At 41.1% G+C, this 16,824-nt stretch overlaps 1 protein-coding gene across 3 annotated transcripts; it reads right to left on the bottom strand.

The window, feature by feature from the left end:
* Positions 1–286: 286 nt before the first annotated feature.
* LOC124195766 (ecdysone-induced protein 78C-like) lies at positions 287–14,152 on the bottom strand. Of its 3 annotated transcripts, XM_046590341.1 has the most exons (10): positions 14,048–14,152; positions 13,633–13,848; positions 5,808–6,629; positions 3,424–3,560; positions 3,112–3,253; positions 2,456–2,886; positions 2,031–2,157; positions 1,785–1,948; positions 1,532–1,711; positions 287–1,433 (listed from the first exon to the last, which is right to left on the bottom strand). In XM_046590341.1, exons 3-10 carry the CDS (start codon positions 6,412–6,414, stop codon positions 1,239–1,241), a joined length of 1,983 nt encoding a protein of 660 aa, XP_046446297.1. In that variant the 5' UTR covers positions 6,415–6,629; positions 13,633–13,848; positions 14,048–14,152; the 3' UTR covers positions 287–1,238. The 3 variants fall into 3 exon arrangements, with proteins under 3 accessions (XP_046446297.1, XP_046446296.1, XP_046446295.1); XM_046590340.1 differs by lacking the exons at positions 13,633–13,848; positions 14,048–14,152 and adding an exon at positions 12,889–13,061; XM_046590339.1 differs by lacking the exons at positions 13,633–13,848; positions 14,048–14,152 and adding an exon at positions 8,105–8,758.
* Positions 14,153–16,824: the final 2,672 nt, after the last annotated feature.

Genomic DNA, 16,824 nt, shown 5'->3' with positions numbered 1-16,824 from the left:
AAGGGAAACACAAACAAGCGCACAGCCAATCGTCTAAAAGCTTGTGGAGAACAAAATTCAGGTTTGAAATCATTCCAGATCCTTGCGTGCGCTTGCGTGCGCGGATTGAATGTGAAAATGCAAATATACCGGACGCACTTATCACGTTCAATCCCGAATCACATCAGTCGAGAAAACTATTCGAACAATTTCATTTTTTGTTGTTTCAAAAATCTTTGTCACGTCATTATTTCGCCGCGATGTGCAATATAAAAAAAAGATAATAAATAACGAGAGTCTCGAATGATTATTTTTAAAAACTGTATAGAGAATTAAATATAGAACAAACATATTTTCACCGTCGTACATCAAACTGGGTTGTGTGAGTGCGTGTGTTCTTATATACGTGAATGAAAGAGAGAGAGATAGGGGCATCAGATGGAATAAGAGCGTATTACACAACAGCATGTGGGAATATTATATATACCGAATATATATATATATTTATATTTTATATGTATATATATATAAAAAAAAGGAAATGATATAAATTAGTTTTCATTTCATCATTCGGGGTTATTTCTTTTTTTTTTATCCTTTTTTTTAACTTGTCGGGTTGGTGAACTTTTTTCTTTGGGACATTTGGGAGAGACGAATGTGTTTAAAATGCGATGAAGAATGAGAAATATTTCGTAGAAAATGAAAAACAACACATTTGAATAAAAGGCAAACACACACAAAAATCACCTGGGGAACAAAACAAAACAAAAACATTTCAAAATGTCGAAAAATATATAAGGGAGAAAAGGACGGAAAAGGTTTGAACTCGTGAGAATAAGAAGATCAAAAAATCGGATTGTTCTTGATCATTATTTAAAAAATATTTGGTAATTATATGTACACACGGTGTGATGATATAATAACAAACTAAAGCAAAAAAATCTCAATTTCTTAAAATAGGTTCTCAAAAGATTTTCTCGATTGTTTTTTTTTTCTGGGGGGAAAATATATGAAACTCGTGAGCGCGAAATTGTGAAAATTATTATTCGTGTAAACATATATAATTCTATGGATGGATGGGTTTGAGAACCGTTCGAGTCCGAATATCCTATTTCAAAACTATAAAAATCAAAAAGTTTATCATCATCCCTTTCCATCGGTTGTTTGGTTTTCTTTTCCCTCTTTAAAAAATAAAATTTTAAAAATTCCTCTGAAGAATTGAGAGAAGAGAAAAGAAGCGTGACACTGTCTCATGGTTTTCAAGCCAGATCTTCCTCGCTGCGGGGGATGTCAAACATTTCGGCGAAGAGCGGGGGCAGGTGAATGAGCAAACTCCATCGGCGACGGTACCAGTCCAGCTGCGACTGATGTCGGTGGCCAATGGCCCTCAGCTCGACAATCTTCTGGAGAACGGCGTTGATCAGGCCCGGGTCGCTGGCGTGATTTCTCAACAACTTAGAAATTCAAATGAGAAAAGAAGAAAAAAAAGATGATGAAGTAAAATCGAAATGGATGCGCATCAAATAGAGAAAAGAGCGGAGGACGGACGCACCTGTAATCGAAGAGCGTCGGTGATGCGTTCCTGGTACTGGGCGATGCCCTTGGCGTCGTTAATGACGGGCCGATCGGGCGATAGGAGAACGGCGGCCGAAAAAAGAGCCATTTCACTATCGTTCATCGACATTTGGTTCAAGCCTTCGGCGAATCCCATGACGGTCTGGATGAAATCAGCCTGGAGAAAAAAGGTCAAATTTTTTCGTATCATTTCAAATTCACTTTTATTTTATTTTTTATAAATCAATTACGTCAAAGATGAGGTCCATCTGTTGCTTGGACAGGGTCACACCGTCCGTCAATGTCATCGTTCCTTCCTGGCTGTTGATCAGTCGACTGACGTGGCCCAGCCACACTTCGAAAAATCCAATCTTGATCAGGATCAACTGATCGTCCTGACTCAACTCCGGGAAACCTTTTCAAAACCAATTCAAATCATTTTATTAGAACATTTGTTCAAATGAGTTGACTGAGAAAATTTCTTTTTTTTTTTTTACCTGGAACACGTTTGGCGAATTCGACGACGCGCTGGATAGACGGCGTCATGTGAGTGGCCAGCGCCGACCAGGTGGCTATTCGTCGGGTCTCATCCGCGTTGTCGTTGTTCCCACCTTCGTCCATCACCTGTCGCCCATGTGAAAGAAAAAACGACCGAATTTTAAAAATCAACCAATTTAAAAAAGAAAATGAATAAGTTGAGCAAAAACGGCGATGGTTAGTTTCCAGTTAATAAAGAACAACAGACAACTAACAGGTAGATGGAAAAAATAACTGGCCAGTTGGTATTATTACAGTTACGTCCACTACGCGGTATAATGTTATTGGCATGGCGTTAGATCAACGGGAATTTTTCATTTCATTTTTTAAAAGCGGGAAAAATAAATGCGATACAGAGGAAAAACATCGTTAAAATTAAACTTACGATGGGTACGGGAGTGCGGACAATGTTGCGGGTCTTCTCTTCTGTGTAGGCACAATGGGCGTGATGGGCTTGCGACACGGTTAGGATCGTGTCGTAAATGGCTAACTGGCGGCTCTCCGGGTCTCTTTGTTGTTGCTGTTGTTGTTGTTGCTGCTGCTGTTGTTGTTGATGCTGTTGTATTTGTATTTGTTGTTGTTGGTGAAGTTGTTGTTGTTGACTGATGCTGCCATTGCTGTTGCTGTTGTTGTTATTGTTGGAGCTGATTTGCATTTGTTGCTGACCCTGCAGACCGCAACTGTCGGAACTGTCTGGCGTTGACGGATCTGCGAATCCACCGGGACTGCGGATGCCGGCCCCGTTGCTGCAATCGTCTCCGTTCGTCGATCCGCCACGCTCCCTCGATCGCTTCGGCACTCGTCCGTAACGCACCGCTATAATATTCACGCAAATAAACGAAAAAATTGCGATAAATCTAAATTTGAATTCTTTCGTCTAACTTTTGGAACCCCCCAAAAATTCAACTTTGTTTTGCCACTTGGATGGGAAACAAACCGGAATTGTGAACGGTAAAACAGACAAAAAAAACAAATGAAATCAGTTTTTCTTTTATGTTGTAATTTTATTTGGCTGGAGGGGTAAAAGTTAAAACAACTTACAGTCGCGGGACATGCCGACGGCCAAACATTTCTTGAAACGGCAGTACTGGCAACGGTTGCGGTTGAGACGGATGACCAGACATTTGCCATCACGCAAGCACCGGTACTCGATCTGCTTCTGAATGCTCCGCCGGAAGAAACCCTTTTCGTGCATAATTCAAATCAAATAAATTATTACTTTTTTTTAAGAATTTTTCCCTTTAACAAACAAACTCTCATCACCGACGATAATAATAATTCTACGCAAGTTTAGTAGTTGCTTTTTCTTTTGTTGAAATACATTTTTTTTTTTTAGCTTGGATCATAACTCACTTTACAGCCTTCGCACGATGTTACGCCGTAATGATAGCCGGAGGCTTTATCTCCGCAAACTTTACACGGGACGAAAGATTTACTGCTTCCGGCGCCGTTAGACTCGGCCGACGACGACGACCCCAGCAAACCGGGTTCTGCAACAATAACAAACAAAACAAAAACACTTGTTTAAAATACGAAATCTTTTTCAAAAACTCATTAAACATTTAGGCGGAATGTGTTCTCTTATAATAATAGACAAGACCATCTGTTGTGGACTAATACTCGGCAAAGTCCATCACATCTTGGACGTGAATGATGACGTCACCCGCCCAACGGAATCACCTTCTGTTTCGAGTCGACGAAAGTATAACGAAATGTAAGGACCAACGGTAATAATCTACGAATAACGATCGCTGATGTGTGTCCATCGTTACCGTTTCTTTTTCCTTCCGTAAAAGGCGAAAAATAAAATAAAATAAAAACCCAGCAACATTATGGGGAGCGAAAAAAAACAACCACCTGTCACGCACTGGCGCATCTCGCCGTCCTTTGCACATGCACACACAGACCACTTAGAGGAAGCAACCAAATGGAAACCGGTTAACTGTACCAATAACCGTATCCAACAACCCCACGCAATCACCAGAAATAAATAAAAAAAAAACGAAAAAAAAAAACTGTTATTTTCATTATTTTTTCTTAACCAAAAAAGAAAAATTTGGGAAACGACAAATTTTCGTTAATTGTTTTTTGTGTGTGTCTTAACGTTCGGATGGGAACTTCCTGATGTCGTAAAACAAAGTCGGTCGTATTAAAAAATTGAGGGGGGCTATACGAGGGGTGGTGGGTTGTCATTATAAAGTACATGTGAAAAACAAAACGGGAATAACAAAGAATTGAAAACCAATAAACTCCGGATAGACTGCTACCCCCGTTATCCAGTCAACGGTGTCCAATGAACAGTTTTTTTCTTCTTCATTAAATTATTTTCTGGGATGTACCATCAAAGTGGTTGGGGGGGGGGATAGAAGAAAAAAAAACCCGCAATATACACTCGTGATCCCTCCCCCCTCCCAACTTGTGGTTCTATCCATCGAAAAAGGGAAAGAAGAAGAAGAAAAACAAGCCAGGAAGAAGAATGAAAAGAGCTGGAGGGAAGACCTTGGGCTGGTTTTCCTAACGGTACCACCAAAAGTCTTTTATAACCGGAGAAGAAGAATAGAATAGAATAACTCCGTCACTCTCTCGCCCAGAGTTCGTCGACCTTTTACTTCTCTTTTATTCCATCCATTCTTTTGTTTTTCTTCTACGTACGAGTAACAAAAAGTTTGATTATTTTTTGCCGATCATAACTCGACTCGATTAGACAGTCGAGTGATGACGGACCTTGACATTCGCGTCTGATTTCACCCCGTCATCGGCCATTACATCATTTTACCTCAGCGTGAATTCAACAGAAATTACGGCCGTGTGTAGAATGCTAATTTTGCACATCCACAGTCACACACACGTATACGGCCATCATCCGTGTGGCAATGACTTGTGTCACGAGCTGAAAATCGAATCTTTCCAAAGACAACGCGCAGATTTTTCTTTTCTTTCCTTTTTTACCTTTGAGAATTTTAAACACACACACACACAACAGGCCGGGGGTGTAGCATAGCAACTAAATAAGACACGCAAGGCATCCTTATACACACACACACACACACAGGTGAGGTCGATGAACTTTCCCTCTCTCATTCTTCTTCTTCTTCTTTTACCTGCGTGTTGTTTCCTTCACTTTTTAAAAAATGTTTTTCCTTTTTCTTTCTTTCTCCCCTCGTTCGGAATCATCACATTTTCTCCATTCCCATCCATTCAAAATCAAAATCAAAATTTTTTTGTTTTCTTCATACTCAATTTATCGAGGGCGTGGTCAATACGTCGAGATGATTTGATTTTTGTTGTTTAAACTGAATTTGATTGTTTTCTGCGCCGCTCTTCTCGGAAGAGGAAAAATTAACAAAAGACGGACTAGCCGAGGTTTGTTGTTGCTTCCGCGAGGTCGTTGAACTTTCCCTTCTTCTTCTCAAAGAAGAAGATCTATCCTTTCGCCTGACTGGGAACACGTGCCCAGCTGATTGGACCCCTGAAACAAACCAACCATTTCTTTCCCTCCCGTCGAGTGCTGCAGTGCGCATTGACAATCGCCAAAAAAACCAAAATTTTGAACGAAGAAAAAATACCAAAGACGCACACGAACGAATAGTGTACAAAGCTTTGTTTTTCTCTTTTGGCCAATCAGTCAGCCAGTCAACCTTGGGGCGTTCGTCTGCTTGATTGTGTCAATCTGAAGGTTAACGCGCAATTCCGTGTTGGCGGAATGAGACGGAACGGGATTTGTATTTTTTCCTTACCGTTTTTGAGCGTGATTGGGGTGGAGGGCGGCGTGGGCGGTGGATTGTTGTTGCCGGCCTTTGGCGGTGGGAAGAGGCTGAGCGACGACCTGGGCGGAGCGACGAGGGCTCGATGTTGTTGTTGCTGGCCGCCGTTGAAACTGTTGGTCACGTCGAATTCGCTTTTGATTTTGACGCCCGAGTCACCGCCGACGCCGACGCCGCTGAGCGGATTCGAGGCGGAATCGAGGCCTCCGGGCGACGGTGGCGTCGTCGGCGGCGGGCTGTTGAACATGCCGCAGCCATCGCCACCGCCGGAGAGAGCGTCAAACACTCCGCCGTCCTGTTGTTGCTGTGGCGGAGGCGAAGGCTCGTCGTATTCCTCCTTGAGGACGACGCCCGACGACGACGTCGACGACGATGACGATGAAGCCCCGGCTCCGGTCGACACTCCGCCGTTGGGCGGCGGCGTCGGCGGCGTCGACGACGAGTCGAAAAAGCTCAAATTAAAGTCGGAAGTCGTGTCGAAACTCACTTCCGTCGTCACCTGGTGGTGGCGACTCGATTCCGTCACTCGCGAACCGGAACCCAATCCGCCCATCGATTGGTCAATTTTGAACACATCCATTTTCTCTTCCGCTTTCTTTCTCTCTTTCTTCTTTAATTCAATTCAATCAAATTCACCCAAATCGTCTAGGAGTGTGTCTGGTCCGACGTTTCAGCTCTCAATGGATTAGACGGGCGACGAATCAAAAATGTCGTGACGAAAAAAAGATTTCGAGGGTCAAATTGGACGATATCAACTTCTTTTCTTCCAGCGTCGTCTGATCTTCAACATCATTCCTGCACAAAGAAATCAAAATAAATATATAATCATCACAATGATATCGTGTAATTACGGCGATGCGCAATAATAATAACGTCGTCATGTAATCATCAAATGGGCAGCACGCAAAAAAGGACGGCACGACCGGACTTTGAGTTGTCCGTGAATTTTCTTTTTTTTTCCCGAAAGAGAGAAGAGAGAAAAGTTGTTGTTTTTTGGCAGAGCGCAAGGACAGCAAGGTCACGGCCAGAAAGTTACACGAAGAAGAAGAAGATGGCGAGGAGTGGTGGTGGTGGTGCAACCTCTCCGTTGAAATTGTTCCCTTCTTCTACACCTTTGGGCAGCATCAGCCCCATGCAAAGTAGGAGGAGCAGGTCATCGACCTCCGACCAAGGCCCAGCCTTTTTCTAATTCTTTTTTTTTAAATTTCATTTTTACAAATGTCCACTTTCACACAAAAAATTATAAGGAAACGTTAAAAGTGAAATAGAAAACCGGATGAAAAATGAACAAAATTGAACATTTTCATTGCCAAGTTCGCCGGTCGTTTCTGTCTCAATGTCAATGGCGTGTGTAGAGAGAAAGTTTTCCTTTTTTTATTTTTCGCTGCTGCGCACAAACTACTCGCACGGGGCGCATTCTTCTTCCTTTTAAATTTTTGGCGCGTCGCGACGACGTTTGAAAATTCGTAATAACCAAAAACCCGGTGCTATTGGCTGGGCGGTTACAACACGACACGAAGAAAAGAGGAAAGAAAAAATCACGGCCATTTTTAGACATGGCCACCATCCATCGCTGTGTAGAGAACCCAAATCGTGGCCGCCAGTCCCAAACTAACTGAAAGAAATAAGGGGAGGGAGGGATATCAATTCACCTGTTCCAAAAGGGAAATGTCGGGAATCTCGTTGGCCACCCAAAAAAGAACCGAAACAAAAACTCGTTCGCTTTTCTTGTCACACGGGAATCGAGTTTTTTGTTTTTGTATTTTATTTTATAAAAAGAAGAAGATGAGAGACTTTTGACTCTCTCTGGACTAGATAACCCCCTGGCCAAGTAGGGATACAGGTATGTGACAAGGACAGGATTTTTTATTCTTTTCTTTTTTTCCTTAATTTGGATAATAGAATTCATTCCAACTTTGCTGGCCAACTCGTTTCCAGAGTTGAATAACACTTGAGCGCCCACCTGAATTTTGATCTTCTACAGGCGAAATAAAGAAAATCGACTGGTTTTCTAGGGGAATTGAATCGATTTTGGCTAGTCATACGATCCCCCGCCCATCTTATTAACAACCAAAAATTCACGACAGGAAAAAATATTTTTGGGACGAATGCCAAAAGGCCTTGGCCGGGTTCGATGACCTTCTCTTTTCCATACGTGCGCACCACCACCACCTTACCCCCGCTGCAGCCAACAACCCAAAAAACATTTTGCCCATCAATCCCATTTCTTTCTATTTAATCCAAAAAAACAAATTGAGCGAATAACCGACCTTGAATTAGAAATTGAAATTCCCGGATGAAGCGAAAATTCCGGCCAGCTGAAAGAAAAACTGAATGAATTTCTTCCAACAGGTAGACAGACTGAGACAAGTCGATGTGTGCTTGTATCCCAAGGCGTGAATTGATCAGTGAACGATCACACACACAAACACACACACATACACACACACACACGGCTGTTTTTGGGGCTGTGACAAGCCGAGGAAAAATCGAAAGGTGAATGCCACTACTGCCGGCGCGCGTGTTTAGATTTGAATTTTTTCTTTTGGGTTGGTTATTCTGTCAATGTCACACACACACACACACAAACACTTTGATTTCCGGAATTTTCAGGGCGTTTTTGGTTACAACACACAAAAAGTGTCGATGACTTTTTTGTTTTTGGGTCCCAAAAAAATATTTGAAAACGACGAAACGATTTGAACGAGAAATGATTTGCACGACTCAAGTCAACACGCGGGCGACACCAAACTGGACGGGAATAATAATGAAGCGACTCGGAAGACGATCGCAACGGGACTGAAGAGGAAGAAGCTCTAGCCGGCCAAAGACTATACTACCAAGCTTAAGAGGAGGAGGAGGAGGGATACAAGACCTGCCTACCTGCCTTCTTTTTTTCTTTCCTACCTCTGGTGTGTGTAGTGTGTGTAGTTGCGTATTATTTCTTTTGGGTCTACACCACATAGCTGTTCTTCTTCTTCTTCTTCCTCGCACCAAATACTTTTTCTTTTTTTTTTGCTTGACGACCCCTCCTTCGCACAATAACTCCCTCCCCCTTCTTGCCTCCTTTAGGCTGAAGTCTTTTTTAAATATTTATTCCATTTCCATAGATATAAATGTTCTTCTATCTTGGATTCCCCCCCCACCACTACCACCTTTTTCTTACCTGAGCGTGTGTGTGTACATCTCCCCCCTGTCTTTCTCTCTTACTTTCAAGTAGTGGGTGAAGAAAAGAACCCCCTTCAAGAAATGCCTGGAGGCTCCGAATCCCGTTTGGCTTTTGGGATGTGGATGGACTCTTTGTTGGTGGTGGATGAGTTTTGCCTTGTCGGAGCAACATGTTATTTCGTGGTGGGAAGAGAGAGAAAGAGAGAAGAGTGGGGGAGAGACATCACGGAATGACGACAACTCACGCACGTACCATCAAACTCTGCTCGACGTGGTGAGAATCCCAGGGGACGGCAGCAACGGAAAACTAAGAAGAAGAGGATTTTCTTTTTCTTTTGACTGACGAGAAAAGTGAAGAAAGATATACGACCTTGCAGTCTCACAGGTAATAATGCGCAAACCGGAAGACGGAGAAAAAAAGACAAAAATTCCGGTTGGAATTTTATTCGTGGGGGGGATTTGAACGCACCGCTCGGAAGTTGTTGTAGCTACTCATCTCATTTGCTCGGTACAGTTCATTTTCTTTTCTCATTCCCATCGTTCAAATTGCTCACGCTCGGGCGTGGGATCATTCCATTTTTGTGTTCGGTTGAAATTGAAATGTTATACCATTTAAATCAATCGGTTTAAATGATTTAGATTCTCAATGAAAAGGAGACTGATCGAGTCGAACAAAGGATCGCCTTTTTGTTCTTTTATTATGACGAGATTACCAATTTCTCGGACCACGCCTTAGCACGCTAGACGGAGAAAATGACGTCAGCAGGAATCGCCGGGGTCATTGCACTCTCACTCACGCCCAGAATATTCTCGTGTAAACGAACGTCTTCTCATCGGGGGAATATCAAAACGACGTGACGAATCTTAAATGTTAACAAGAGAATATCGATGAATCCAAATGATTCAAACGAATTGCGCAATTACTGAAATGAAATTCAAATTAAAATCGGCGCTGAAATATATCATTCGATATTATAGTAGTTTCGATTTCTGGTTGTTGTTACATTTTGTCCTGTTGCGCGCCGCGGATGACTGGTGTGCCGAGACGGCCGTGAATTTCTCCCGTTGCCTTTTTTTCCCTTTTCTTCTTGGGTGGGGTGGAGTGAATCCCCCCCCCCTCCTTTCGTTTTATAGGTTATTTGGCACGCATTGTATATAGTTACTAGTGTATAGTCAATAGGACAGACTTCACGGTTCGATGGCACGAGACGAAACGACGAAGGGAAAAGAAAAACAAACCGACGAATCTAACGGAGAGAGACCGTACACACTTGCTCTCTCGCCAACGACACTCACGTATTACAGTCGGCTAATTCTTATTAGTGCACGACATTTTTATTTTTAAAAAATGTGTACTCTTTTCCTACATATTATAAAACACCGCAATTTCTTTTTTCCTTTCTCTCTCTTATCTGAAATTCCCCGTTGTTTTTTGGTTTGTTTGTTTTTTGTTTCTCCCGCGGGATCATTTCACGAACTCTGTCGGAATCTTCTATGAACAAAAATTTCCTTCAAACAATTTTTTGATTTTACCGGTTTTCGCCTTCTTGCGGTCTGCTAACGGCCCGTGTAAGTGTTGGCTTCTTCTTCGTGAAAGAAAAAGGAAAAAATCACACAAATGTTTCGAAGTTGAAATCCCGCACCGAGGAAAAAAGAAAAGAAGAAAAAGAAAAAAAAACAAGTCTATAATATTCCACACGTCGAAGCCAACGGCGGGATGAACGGTGAATCTTTATAATACACATCACCCCCAATTATAATATCGGCTCTTCGTTCGTTCGTTCGTTGGATGGGATAGAAGAAGCCTGCGCTTGTGTGTGATACGTGCTGTGGTATCACGACGTGTTAAATAGCAATTCTCAGCAGGGCGTCTAGCCTTTTCGTTGTTGTTTGCCTCTACACGGATGATTTCTAGATACGGAGGAGGAGGAACTCCCGCGAGCTGTTATTTTCAGTTGCGCAACGGAGAGAGAGAAAAGGCGCGCGCGGGACAGGACGGAAACCCGCGACGAACGGAAGTGGTGCCGAACGGGATCGGGCCTTATTACAACCGCCATTGCGCCTGGTAACATAACCATCAAACTGAATATCTCTTCAAAGTGCATATGGATATAATACAATCCCATTTACTGTAGTTTTTTTTTCTTCTTTCTTTCGTGTATAGACGTTCACACAATAGAGTACCGATATTATTATAATGAATCACATCACCCCCCGGGATTTCTTTAAAAAAAAAAAAAAAAAATAGAGGATTATATTCTGGTTTGAGAAGTTTTAGCTTTGGGCGAAAATAAGAAAAAGAATGAAAGAAAGTTGTGTATAGGAGAGACCCGGCCGCAAACATCCCGCTATCTGTACCCCGATATATTTTATTTGATAGTTTTGAATGCATTATAATTAAAAAAGAATGTGTCGAACGGGACCGTGGCAACAATCGGCTCCGTTCGAGCGAATGTCTACATAGACGGATGGAACGTTCATTTTTGTACGGAATGTCAAATAGAAGAAACGTCTCTCTTTCTTTTAAGGGTCGATATGAAACAAAAGGGAATGAATGAAAAAGAAATGAAAAGAAATGCTGCACACAAAATACACCAACAGCCAATTTAACGTCGAAATATTATAAATAACCGGTTGCTGTTCTTCGCCTTTTGCGGAGTCGATTTAACTGTATTTCTGTTCTTCCCCTTTTCAATTTCAGCACTCGGCTGGAAATCAACTCCCATCATTGGAGAAATAATAAAAACAACCTGTTGCGTGGCAAATGATTTAAATTTAAATTCACCGTCAGCGGTATTAACAACTGCCACACCCTTTTTTCTGTTGTTGTTTTATAAAAAAAAGGACAACAAGTTTATCGTTTTTCCCAGTTGGGTCTAAAAGAGCCACTGAAAATCTAACGACATTGAGGAAACCAATCTCATTTGCATTTCTCTATCCTGTAAACAAAACTCGTCTAGTTCTATTTTATTTTATTTTTAAAAATCTATAGGTCCGGCCACCTTTCGATTTTTCTATGTCGTTTTCCCTCTTCTTCTTCTTCTTTTATTTCAATTCCTTATTCGTCCGTGTTTTCTTAAATGATTTCAAATGTTGCGCGCTGGCGCACGCGGGCGATCGAGAACTTTGATAAAACAAACGAAACAAAAAACAGGGTTCTCCTGGCCTGGCTGTTGTTATATTCATCACATCACTCAGCAGGGATTGAAATGCTAGATTCCTTATTTATTCCTCCAGCTCCTTTTCTTCTTCTTCTTTTTTTTTTTTTTTTTTTTTTTTAAATAAAACAATTTGAAGAGGAAAAAGTTGTCCGCTTACGAAAGAAGACGCGAAACACGCAGAGATAAAAATGGGAATAAGAAAAACCAGAGAAAAAAGAAAAATTTTTCTTGACGAGTAAATAGAAAAAGAGCAACAAAGGCGCGAGAATCTAGACGAGAAAAAGAAAAAAAAACGCACGAACGAAATAACGATTCTTCTTTCTTTCTCTCTGTGTGTGTGTGTACCCGTTGTGTCGGTTCATTGACTCTTTCAAATGCACAACAACAACAACAGGAGCCCGAGAGTCTATAGTGCGGTTTCGGTTACTTCTTCTTCTTCTACATTTTGTTGGGAAGCGAATAATAAGGGAAGGCTATACAGTCGCAAGTCTGACAAGTTTAAGTAATATATACAACCAAGTGCGTGAATTCACGAAGAAACCAAGCGTGAGAAACGAGACTGGCGAGTCGCATCGGCGAGCGACCAGTTGTTGTGATTCACGAACGGCAATATCTCGATAATGTTATTTGATTTATTACATCAGACACACCAGCGTGATGCGTTTTTTTCTCCGAGTCAATCAAATCAAGATCACGATATCGAATTACATGACGAAGTATTTTACCTTGGCGACGCAACTTCTGCCATCAGGGGCCGTTAGTTTTTTAACTCCAAAGTCACGGACGACGACAGTTGTGATGGATTACACGCAATTTGTCTGTCTATAAGAAACTGATGAGGATTTCACGGTGAACGACGACGACGACGTTTGTTTTGATTTTCCGTATTGCGCACCTGATTCTTTTGTTGTGATCCACCGTTCACAACAAGGCAAGGAATAAACAGAGACGATAAAAATGGGAAAGATAACAAGATGCTCTTATCTTTTAAAAGGATCGAGTCGCGTGTCGTTATGCAACATTTGCACTCTGATAAGGACCACCAATTGATTTCAGAATCCTAGGGAATTTTTCAAACTAGTTTTTAATCAGTTGTCCAAGGCGGAACGAAAGAAATTGATGTCTCTATAGTTCAATCATTTAAAGTATCAACGAGGAGGTGTCGATGTTGATACAAAATTTGTAGCTGCACTTTGCTTGAAGTGTTCAAAGTTCAAATATTTTTGAATTTGGTTGTTTACCCACAGACAAAGTTGTGAGGTACAAAACACAAAACAAGCCTGATCTACAGTCGTTCGATAAATGAGTTAGTTAATGAACCCTAACTGAGTCAACAAAAACGGTAAGAGAAAACAGTTCCAGTCAACCGCCTTGCTCACGAATAATCGTACTCCGTACTACCTGTTAACGATTTATAATCAATGCCACCAAATAATCAGAAAGGAAGAATAAAGGATACTTTGTCCTACCTTTAAGCCTGGGAAATTTGGCCAGGCATCCACAAGTGCTTCATCCATCTGCAGAGAAGTTGAATCCACCAGTCGGGAAGAAGCATTATGTCCTTGTGAATACCCCCACACTCACATGGGTGTACACAAGGACAATTAAAGGAAGGGGAAGAAGAGATCTGTATAAGTCGGCCAACATCGTTTTCTCCAATAATCAAGAGGGATGCTGTTGTTTATCTACATAAAAAATAAAAAATAAGTTTACGAAAAACATTTACAGAAACTAAAAGTAGAAATAGTTGAAAAAGAGACATGGGTTAACCCTGATTGTTAGTAAACAGAAGAATTAAAGGTTTCCATGTAATCCATGTCATTTGTGCATATCATTCACAAATATCTAGCAAGTCATAGGAATAAAAGTAACGAAAATCATTACCCAAGTGTTGGTATTGCGATTGTTGTTGAAGACAAATCAATACCAGCACAGGCAAAACTAGCATTTCATATTGTTATGATGTCTGGCGCAGGTCTCAAATCTGCACAAAGGAAAAGGTTAATGCATAGCACAAACAAAATCTGCCATGCATTGTCAGGAGGCTTATATACATGATGAATGCAAATGCAGGAACTAACATTTCACAAAATTTGAGCAGGTTTCTCTTGAACTTTTAGCTCCCAAAATCATTCTATTAGTATTCTTAGTTTTACCTGTTTAAACAGCATCGAGTGAGTATTAAAATTAAGAGCCGAGACCAGAGTTGACACGACGACCACATTACACATTTTCGTAATTTTATTTGTTGAGCTCTTTTCGTGCTGCCACGTGAGCGTTTCAAAGTGATAATTCCATTTTCTTTGTAAGTTATGTTCGAGAATGGGTATAGAAGTGATATTTAGTATGACATTTAGTATGTCTCCATATACCCATGGTACTAGTTGAGCTTGAACTTCCTCTCTTTTTCGAAACTTCTAATTATAAAACGCCAGCAGACGACACTAATATTCTAATTAGCCATTTTTGTTAAGATATCGATAGAAACTGTTCCCTCTTGGCTTTGGGTCTGTTGTGTACTTAATTGTGTTATTAGTGACCGGTTTTCTTTTTTATCCTTGGGTGGGCGTATTTAGTCAAATTTTTATGAAGGACAAATTGACACGGAAATTATCCCGATCCCTTCAGCGGATGTTGAGCGATTTATCGTTTTTTTTGCGGTTTGGTTTAGGGGTCGATTTCTAATAAATTCTAATCGATATCTTAAGTGTTGCATATTAGTGTTATCTGCTTTTGTTTTCGTTTCAACTACACAAGCGTGATACAAGGTTCGATAAAGAGAATAAGATTTCATAGAAAAAACATGGTATAGGTAAAACCGTTAAACGGAACGATCACTGTTTTGGACGTAGGTAGATGCACGATGATAAAATTCCAAAAATGTGAATTGTGGTGTCGCATAGCTTTCCATGCTCTCCACTCCATGCTGTTTGGCGGGTAAATACTCAGAATAAAAATGGGATGACTATGGGAGCTTGAATAGAAGAGTTAAACTTGTTCCAAGTTTGTGAATTGTTACTTCCTGACAAGCATTGTGTATCCCCTTGTCCATGCATGGCAGTTTGTTTGCACAATAATGTAACCTTTTCCTCTGTGCAGATTTGAGACCTGAGCCAGCCTCCGTAACAGCAAAGTTTTGCTTGTGCTGGACCTCCAGTCACATGATTTGACTGAAGCCCTCCTGTCATCAGTCGACAATCACAGCATCATTGCTATAGGTAATAATTTTCGTTACTTTTATTAGCCTGCATGTGACCTGCCAGATTTTTTAATGATGTATGATTTGCACAAGTGCAATGAACCTCCAATTCGGCTGTTTATTAACAATTAAAGTATACCCCTGCTTTACCCACTACCTCAATTTCAACTTTTCCTTGCTTGTTATTGTTTCTGTACATATTTTGTAACTCATTGTTAAAATTTTTTTTTAGATAAACAGCATCCTGTTTAATTGGACGAATTTCCAGTCTTGGCCGAGTTGCTGATCTCTTCTTCCACTTTCTTTAGATGTCCCTGTGTACGCCCATGCGAGTGTGGGTGTATTCACTAGGACTCCCGTTTACCTATCCCTCCTGGTGGATTCAACTTTTCTGTGGATGGAGTTCCTGTGGATGCCTGGCTGTATTTCCCAGGCTTAAAGGTAGGACAAATTTCGTCTCTATTCTTCCTTTTGGGGGTATTTGATGGCATTGATTATAAATCGTTGCGGAGTACGTAGTACGATTATTCCTGAGCTAGGCGATTGAAGGGAACTTGGTTTTCTTTTGTCGTCTTTGTTGAATCAGTTAGGGTTCTTTAAATTGCTCACGTGTAGAACGACTGCAGATCAGGCTTGTTTTTGTATACCTCGCAACTTTGCCTGTGAGTAAACAATCAAATTCACAAATATTTGAACTTAGCAAAGTGCAACTTTGCAACACAATTTTTCTAAGAGGGTCTTGCCGGGTCTTGCCGCCACACCGTCACTTCACTTCCTGGTTAATAATCGACACATAATTACTTTTAGACCGAAACTGCCACAATAAGACTCTCCAGGACCTTCTTGGAAGCCAGATAAGGAATAATCATTCGTCTATTAAGCGACATGTTGCGTTCATTTGAGTTCATTAATAAATTCCTGTAAATTCCCCACCGCTTGCGCAACACCACGACTGTGTATAATAATACGCCACCGTGAAAATGAAACATTTCATAATGTAATACAGGGCGCTATAAATCCCTATGGCCTTGTTGGTATTTTTGAATAGTTTGGCTATTTTCCTCTTATTGAAAAGAGAAATGAGGGCCGTTGGTCGTCCATCATCATCACCGTGACAGTTATACACATCTTTTAAATGGGCGTACGGTACTAACACATTCACGGCCCATCACGTGAGAGCTCGCTAAAATGTACGAGCTCATCACATTTGAATTTGGCGGACTGTTGCTGCATGCTGAGAGAGAGAGAGAAGATAGTTTTTTATTCAAAGACGCCGCCTTATACAAGAGGTTAGACAGTACAGAAATATGGTGTCATAAATATTTGGTGTGTAGATATTTCGACTTGATAAAATGTCACGCCGTAAAACTTTGCGATGGTTACAGACTTATAGCCAGGGGTTATCATATAAATAAACGCACTCTCTCACCTCATTTCTATATTGAAAAATCCTTTTTAATAA

Source organism: Daphnia pulex, chromosome 6 (assembly GCF_021134715.1).
Source record: "Daphnia pulex isolate KAP4 chromosome 6, ASM2113471v1".
Lineage (NCBI taxonomy): Eukaryota > Metazoa > Arthropoda > Branchiopoda > Diplostraca > Daphniidae > Daphnia > Daphnia pulex.
This window is presented reverse-complemented; position numbering and strand designations above follow the sequence as displayed.

Bases quoted from the DNA above. Each gene is read 5' to 3' on its own strand.
- LOC124195766 (XM_046590341.1), bottom strand. From the start codon at position 6,414: ATGGATGTGTTCAAAATTGACCAATCGATGGGCGGATTGGGTTCCGGT. The intron at 2,887-3,111 runs GTAAGTTGTTTT...TGAATATTATAG, and splicing joins CGTCGGCATGTCCCGCGACT to CGGTGCGTTACGGACGAGTG. The intron at 1,949-2,030 runs GTAAAAAAAAAA...GGTTTTGAAAAG, and splicing joins ATTCGCCAAACGTGTTCCAG to GTTTCCCGGAGTTGAGTCAG.